This window comes from Salvelinus sp. IW2-2015, linkage group LG2 (genome assembly GCF_002910315.2).
Source record: "Salvelinus sp. IW2-2015 linkage group LG2, ASM291031v2, whole genome shotgun sequence".
Lineage (NCBI taxonomy): Eukaryota > Metazoa > Chordata > Actinopteri > Salmoniformes > Salmonidae > Salvelinus > Salvelinus sp. IW2-2015.
In genome coordinates this window covers 21,246,288-21,255,070 of record NC_036839.1, presented here as the reverse complement: position 1 = coordinate 21,255,070, position 8,783 = coordinate 21,246,288, and the positions used below count along the sequence as shown (strand labels likewise).

At 45.1% G+C, this 8,783-nt stretch overlaps 1 protein-coding gene across 1 annotated transcript in view; it reads right to left on the bottom strand.

Moving 5' to 3' along the window:
• Positions 1 to 1,996: 1,996 nt before the first annotated feature.
• The window catches only part of klf7b (Kruppel like factor 7b), a 95,826-nt gene continuing 89,039 nt past the window's right edge, over positions 1,997 to 8,783 (bottom strand). Inside the window, exon 4 of the mRNA XM_024005742.2 lies at positions 1,997 to 3,827. Coding sequence (XP_023861510.1) covers positions 3,776 to 3,827 — 52 coding nt within the window. The 3' untranslated portion in view covers positions 1,997 to 3,775. The remainder of the gene's footprint in view (positions 3,828 to 8,783) is intronic.

The window sequence follows — 8,783 nt, the reverse complement described above, 5'->3', positions numbered from 1 at the left end:
ATTCCACACTGGGTTCGTAACAGTACTGTGGACCGTTGAAATGAAACCATTTTGGCTCGCGGTCCCTGATGTTTTTTCCCCCAGATCTGTTTCCCTGTGACCAAAAGCCTTTCTCATTAGTGGAGTGCGACTGGAGAGACTAAAGGAGCCTCCACAGAGTAGCCTGCAGCGCTAATGCTAATCAGAGCTGTGGGATACTAGTGGCCAGGAAACTATACAGATGACAGCAAGCAGTGTTTTCCATGACAGCAAGCAGTGTTTTAACAGGCGAAGGAAAGGGAAAGGGGCCTAGCTAGCTTCTTCTGGTGAGAATGCCACAGGACTGAAATAGAATAAGACTTTTCATTTGAAGTGGGGTTTTAGATCTGTCAGTGTGTACGCAAGAGGACTAAAGTTGGGCTAATTTGGATTTAAACTGTGTGCTGCTATCTTTTTAGCATGCAGGCCTGTTACGGGCTAAATTACCATGACCATAGTATCCATTTCCTGTTACCCAGCAGGCTTTGCTGCAGTGGAAGCCGTAGAAATGGCTAKAACCAGAAGTGAACGTCTTCTAGAACATAAGAGTGCTTGAAGAGTTTTCATTTTTCTGAACCTATGTGAAGTACCAGTGAAGTGCATGGTGTATGGTTTTTGAGTTTGAGTGTTTGTTTTTACATCATTCAGCTCTATGATCCCAAATGAATGTGATTTGAGTGGTTCGTAAAGAAAATAAAATGTCAGAAACAAAACTAAAACGAATACATTATTGTCAGCTAATGATAGACAGATTATAAGCTTCCCTAAAGTGAATGAATCAACCAACATACAGTACAATCCCAGTCTCCCACACTGTTAGTTTCAAACTTGGCCACCAGTCTACTGGTAGTAGTATTCTTTCTCACAATGCAGATTAGATTCACAATGTACCCTAAGGATGTGCCGTGCTATAGCTCGCATTGGGACACACACAGACATACCATTGCAATTCCGGCAAAAAGTGCCACAAACAAACCCCATATGATTGTACGTTGAAGGGGGGGMTGGGGGGGGGGGGGGCGTAATAAAAACAAATCCCCCTGCATTTCTCAAATTTTGGCATTACCTTGCATCATCCACCATGGCAATAAAAAAATATTCACTGTAGCGTTAAAACAAGACAAGAAGAAAGGAGTTCCAACTAAAAAGTGGACGCAAAACACAAAGATCATCTTAATCTCTTGTTTCACTTCGTCTTTTTGTTGCCGAGACACTGTTTTTGTGTTTGTAGAGAAAGAGCTGCTGCTGCGCCAGTGGTGCCAATAGGCCTGGTATGGAGGCGGTCCGCTTCCCAGATACCGGTGTGTTCTGTTCCAGACCCTGCCTGGCTCGAGGGTAGTTCCATGCTGGACGTTTTTGGTATTGATTGTTCGGAGCTCCACCGGCCCACCTGAGGGCAGCTCTGGGATCGTCTGTGAGATTCTGGCATGGCTGATACATAAACGTTACTATAGAGACAGTAATGGCATCTTCTCTGATAAAGCAGCCATTACAACTGATGTGAGGAGGCCAGGGTGGGTGTGTATGCGAGAGGGGAAGGAAGTGGTACAGTAATAGTGACAGTATTAGTGATAGTGGTGTTGGTATTAATGCCCTGATTGCAAGGCTATGTAGGACTTCATAGATCTGGGGCATACAGGTGAGGAATCTGGTCCCATGGTGTAGAAGCTGATTGTTAACATACAGAGACTGAGAGACCCAGGCCTGATTTGTGGTGATTGATTGAACATGAGAACAAGCTTGTTTTCTCATTTCAAAGCCATTACCTCCAGCGGAATAAGATCGTCTTTTACAAAACAACAATTGCAAAAAATCTTACTGAGAAAAATTTGGAGCAGAACAAATAATTCCGGGAAGCAATCTGAGTGTGTGTGAGAGGCTGCCATGCAGTGTTTTGTTTTCCAACTCTGTTCGTTAACTAAATCATTATTTGAGTCTTAACTCAAAGAGGAGCCATGAGCAAAGAAACTGTTCTGTGTGTCGGTGTATTTGTGTCTGTATGGTGTGAGTGTGTGAGAGACAGAATTTTTTTTTTCTTTTCAGTATTTTTATGCAGTTTTTTTTCCTTTGTATTCTTTTTTTCAGTTTTTGTTGTATACTTTATGAAAAAAAAGCACAGATAACATTGAAAAAGTCAGTGCAGACAATGGATACGAAACAGGCAAGACTCTCTGGGCTGATGAGGCCATGTTGTCCTTTCTACTACCCAGAGAGTTGGGTGTCTTTAGTCCCAGGTTCATGTTCAGTAGCCTATCAAGTTCCTAGTCTCCCAAATAGGGTGTGTGGTCACAGCAGACCAGCCTCCCAGGCCCCTCCCCCGCCATACTGGAGGAGATAGGGGGTTCCAAGGTGTATTTCCAGGATCCACACAAACAAAGCAAAAATACAATTTCCAGTTTTATGTTGTGTTTTGGCCCTGGTTTGGTGCTGATGCCTCGAAGGTCACGCCAAGGTTTGTTTTTAGTATCACACAGGAGAAAAACACAGAGTGGAAAACAGAGGTCCTTCTCTTTCATTTCAGGCCAACAATACAAATCCTTTTTCTTTCAGAGTTTCTTGTGATTTCTTTTTATTTAATTTGTATCTCCTTAACTGTCAGTGCTAAATAGCAGGTACTGAGTTTAGCCTGTGTTTACGGGCCGGGGTGCGTTCGTTCGATGTTCCTCCCTTCCTGCCATATGTGCACATTCTTTCTCGTTTGTACTTAAAATGTTTTAGTTTTTTTCATTCAGTGAATTTTTAAGAAATTTCAGCTGAAAGAAAACAGACCATCATTCTTAATAATAATAATAATTTGTTGTCTTTACAAAACAAAGGCAAGAAAGTGTCGCTGCGCATTTGTTAGTTGTTGCCTGTGAGGTGGCAGGAGTGAAGCTGAGAGAGAAGAGCAGAGCGCCTCCTACAGGAGAGCCTGAGAGATCCACAGCAAGGTGCCTGTGGGTCACAGAGCTCACTCTCTGGAAGTGTCAGACCCTACTCCCACAGACAGGGGGCGCCACTGGCGGATTGCCCACTAGTTCCATTGGTCTCCCTCGTCTCGCTATTTTGGCATTGTTGTTATTTCACACGGTATAGCTTGCTGAGGGTTGACATATAGCTGCAGTTTGTGGGTTCTTATACAAGAGACACAAATTGGGATGGGATTGGAAAACAGCACACCAGAATAAAATGGCCAATAGTTATTGTTGGTTTGTGAAGCACATTGTTACTTCTGCAAGTCACTGACGTTTGGCGTGTCAAAGTAAAGCAGTTCATAATTCTGGGTGAACCATCTCCTTTCCCAAGTTGCTCCATAGTTTAAATGTACAGAAAAGAAACAGTGGCGTGTAAATGGGTCGTAACTGGATCAGCGGATTGGTTTGGCAGTGTGTGAGTTCCCAACCCTGATTGGACAAGGCATGGCTAATCGGATGACACGATAAAAGAGAATTGGTTGTAGACTGTTGAGTAGAAGTGTGAATCATGGAAGTGTGAATAAAAAACAAGCTGCTCCTCGACTCTTTCACTCCATCACTTCCTCCGTCCTCGCCGACCATCCGTCCGTCTGGAGTCGTGGCGTCCGTCTATCCAGCGTGTCATCTCCCATAGTGCTTTGCTCCTGGTGTCAGGTCTTAGGTGGGTCTCTGCGGGCAGGGGCAGCCTCTGGATGGTGAGAGCCGAAGCTGCTGTGTGGTTCGTCTTCCATCCTGCCTACTTATTCTCTCCTTCTATCTCTCCTTCTCCCTCTCTTCTTCCTCGCTTTCCTCCTCCCGCTCCCTTAGATGTGCCTCTTCATGTGCAGGGCCAAGTGGTCCGACCTGGAGAAACACCTGGAGAGAAGGAAAAAAAGAGAGGTTGTCAAAATCTACTCAATAACAGTTGGCATGTTAATTGCATGTTACATGTGCAACCAGAGGAAAAAAAACTCTAGACCACCTTTACTCCACACACAGAGACTCGTACAAAGCTCTCCCTCGCCCTCCATTTGGCAAATCTGACCCTAACTCTATCCTCCTGATTCCTGCTTACAAGCAAAAACTAAAGCAGGAAGTACCAGTGACTCGCTCAATAAGGAAGTGGTCAGATGACACAGATGCTAAGCTACAGGACTGTTTTGCTAGCACAGACTGGAATATGTTCTGGGATTCTTCCGATGGCATTGAGGCGTATATCACATCAGTCACTGGCTTCATCAATAAGTACATCGATGATGTCGTCCCCATAGTGACCATATGTACACACCCCAACCAGAAACCATGGATTACAGGCAACATCCTCACTGGGCTAAAGGGTAGAGCTGCTGCTTTCAAGGAGCCGGACTCTAACCCGGATGCTTATAAGAAATCCTGCTATACCTTATTGACGAACCATCAAACAGGCAAAACGTCCATACAGGACTAAGATCGAATCGTACTACACTGGTTCCGATGCTCGTCGGATGTGGCAGGTCTTGCAAACTATTACGGACAACAAAGGGAAGCACAGCCGAGCGCTGCCCAGTGACACGAGCCTACCAGACGAGCTAAATAACTTCTATGCTCGCTTCGAGGCAAGCAACACTGAAGCATGCATGAGAGCATCAGCTGCTCCGGATGACTGTGTGATCACGCTCTCCATAACCGATGTGAGTAAGACCTTTAAACAGGTCAACATTCACAAGGCCGCAGGGCCAGACGGATTACCAGGACGTGTACTCTGAGCATGCGCTGACCAACTGGTAAGTCTCTTCACTAACCTTTTCAACATGTCCCTGACTGAGTCTGTAATACCAACATGTTCCAAGCAGACCACCATAGTTCCTGTGCCCAAGAACACCAAGGTAACCTGCCTAAATGACTACCAACCCGTAACACTCACACTTATAGCCATGAATTGCTTTGAAAGGCTGGTCATGGCTCACATCAACACCATTATCCCAGAAACCCTAGACCCACTCCAATTTACATACTGCCCCAACAGATCCACAGATGATGCAATCTCTATTGCACCCCACACTGCCCTTTCCCAACTGGACAAAAGGAACACCTATGTGAGAATGCTATTCATTGACCCAAGTTCCTTGGTGTCCACATCACCAACAAACTATCATGGTCCAAACACACCAAGACAGTCATGAAGAGGGCACAACAAAGCTTATTCCCGCTCAGGAGACTGAAAAGATTTGCCATGGGTCCACAGATCCTCAAAAAGTTATACAGCTACACCATCGAGAGCATCCTGACCGGTTGCATCACCGCCTGGTATGGCAACTGCTTGGCATCTGACCATAATATGCTACAGAGGGTAGTGCGTACGGCCCAGTACATCACTTGGGCCAAGCTTCCTGCCATCCAGGACCTCTATACCAGGTGGTGTCAGAGGAAGGCCCAAAGAATGTCCCAAGACTCCAGCCACCCTAGGCATAGACTGTCCTCTCTGCTACCACACGGCAAGTGGTACCGGAACACCAAGTCTAGGTCCAAAAGGCTTCTAAACAGCTTCAACTCCCAAGCCATAAGACTCCTGAACAGCTAATCAAATGGCTACCCGGACTATTTGCATTGTTCCCCCCCCCACCCCCATTTTTTACGCTGCTGCTACTCTCTGTTTATTATCCATGCATAGTCGAGTTTACCTCTACCTACATGTAGATATGACCTCAATTACCTTGACTAACCGGTGCCACCGCACATTGACTCTGTACCGGTACCCCCTGTATATAGCCTCGCTACTGTTATTTTATTGTTGCTCCTTCATTTTTTGTTATTTTTCTATTTGTCTCATTTTATTTAAAAAAACATTTATTTTTTTATTTTTTATTTTTACTTCAGTTTATTTTAGTAAATACTTTCTTAACACTTTTTTTCTTAAAACTGCATTGTTGGTTAAGCGCTTGTAAGTAAGCATTTCACTGTAAGGTCTCCAGCTGTTGTATTCGGGCACATGTGCCAAATCAAATTTGATTTGATTTTGATCAATAGACAGTAGGTACAAATGGTTACGCAGTCAGAGAGGTAATCGTAAGGCTGAAAGTCCCATTTCTGCATGACTGATCTGTGCCTTTAGCAAGATGGATGCCCAGATTTGAAACAGTACAGGACATCCAGATGTTGGCTGGATAACTGTTGAGGTTGGAATGGACACTCACATAATCTCTGTAGAAATCAGTGATAAGTTACCATGCTAGAATAGACTGTGCTCTCCTGCTGCTGATCCGAAATGACAAACACCTGCAGAGGTGTATATGAAACAGAAAGAAATGTGTATAATAATCCGTGTTTAGTGATTCTAGATCAGCAACTAGTGTATGTGTGAGAAAACAAAGCGCTGTGTAACACAGACAGAGTGAGGATCAGACACACAATGACAAAAAACAAKATTTGTCCCTTAAAAATAACAAATAATAAATAACATCTCGCTTCATTTTTCTCACATTAGCGACTGAACGCTATAAAATGAGGACATGCCAAATCAGCAACCGGATTGCTCCTTCTCTTTCGTTTATTAAAGAGCATGAGCGATAATTCTCCAAAACGCAGCCACAAATCAAGATCCCTGACTTATGCAGTTCTGCGACTTATACCACAGCTAGAGGTGAAATACTATCGCAGAAACCCAAGCCCTCATTAGTTATGCAGCGTTTGAGTCATGGCAGAAGAGGAGGGTGGAGGGAGCAACGGCCCGTAGGCCTGTTTCGGTACTAATCGATTAAGCTCACTGGTTACTGCTACTGTTCAGGGTGATACATAACAGCAGACAGGGAGAATATACGCCACATGTCCTTTACTTTTACGGGGCTGTAAGGGTCGATTATCGTATTACACTCATGCAAAGCAATAAAATGAATCACAACAGATGTGAATAAAGCAAGCTGGAAAACAAAATGTGGGAGAGTGAACAGAGGAATGAAAAATTCAATTTGCCGACGGCTGTATCCATTATTAATTTGTCCACAGACAGCTCTACAATGTAAATCCAAAGGAGGTGTCTCTCTCTCCAGACAGCCATAACTAAGACTAAGACAAGTTATTTCTCCAGCTAGCCGTGGTGTATACAGGTGGTGGGAGAACACAACACAAGATTTGGTTATGAAAGAGAAAGCTGCACTTCAGTCCTCCTCTCTCTCTCTATCTGTCCACCTCGTCTAGTACGTTGCAAGAGCCATCCTTCTCTCTACTGTCCAGTCGAGTCGTATTTTCGAATAAGTTTCTCTCTCTTTCTATCTGTACACGATCGTTATACTTTCCATCAAGTCCTCCTCTCTCTCTCTATCTGTCCACCTCGTCTATACCTTTCCATCAAGTCCTCCTCTCTCTCTCTATCTGTCCACCTCATCTATACCTTTCCATCAACCATTATAAGTGACACTTTGGGATCATAGGGCAGACCAGACGCAGGTTGCAATTCAAGACTTCTGACAAAATCTCTTTCATTTACTGTCTTCTCTTTTTCAACATCTCTCTCTCCTTCCCTCACACCTTCCTGTATTAGCTCTCCCTTCTTCCCTTTGAACCGTCTATGTTGTACCTGTCTAGTCTATGTGTGTGTCTGCTAGAGAGGGCCAGTGGGGGCTGAGTAAGTTCCGCTGGACAGATGGCCGTCCGAGTCACTGTCAGGGGCCGCCACACCAGCTGGTACGCCCCTGTCTCCCCCCTGCCGTACCCCTCCGCCCCTCTACCCCTCTGCCTCGCCCTGCAGGGGGTCCCAGCTTGATTAGGCAGGATTAATGACGTGCCTGTCTGTGAGTGTGTGCGCACACGATCATGTGTGTGTATGCGTGTGTGTGTGTATCAGAAAGGCTCAGAGAGAGGCTGAGAGCTCAACACACTGACTGTATTTACTGTTAAACTTCCTCCCATTCTGATGGTAATGTGGTAACACAGCAGTGAGTTCCTCCTGGCCCATCTACTGTAGCCAGGCGTTCCCTAAGGTGCCTGAACAGGCTGCCTCGCAGAGGGGAGATCAACGTGCCTGTTTGATGGTCGCGTCACTCACAAAACGCTTCAAAGGCCTAGCAGAAGACTGGGTTGAGTTAACCTCTGTGTCAGCTTGCGTCCCAAACGGCGCCCTATTGCCTTTATAGTGCACTCCTTTTGACCAGGGCCCATGGGGCTCTAAGCCAAATGTAGTGCACTATGTAGGGGAAATGGTGCCATTTGGGACTCAGCCCCAGTCTACAGTTTGAATAAAACTGTTGACTTAGACAGAAGAGAGGGACAGATACTTAATGTATTATCGTCCATATTTATCTTATTCTGTTTCAGAGAACAATGTAAACAAGGAAATAATTTGGATGGGCTTTTAAGATCAGGGCTTTATCAATCATAAAGACTTCACAGTTAGTGTTCCAAATCCAATTCATGTTTCCTTTGAGCCTGATGGTTCAGCCTCAAACACTGGATGTGTCCAAAATGACACCATATTTCCTATATCGTGCACTACTTTTGACCAGAATCCTATGGGCCCAGATCAAAAGTAATGCACTATATTGGGAATAGGGTGCCATTTGGGATGCACTCACTGTCATCTCATTCACACTCAATGTTTTGGCAGCCATTTTACAGCAGTGTCCCAGTGTGTGTGAAATACTACTAAGACATAATCAGCAGATGAGTTATAGGTATTGATCCAGCCAGCACCCCTCCTGGTGTTCTTTATCACGCACGACGCATTCCACGCCAGCACGCACGCACGCACGCACACGCACGCACGGCACCACGCAACACACAACCACACACACACAACACACACACACACACACACACACACACACACACACACACACACACACACACACACACAACAAC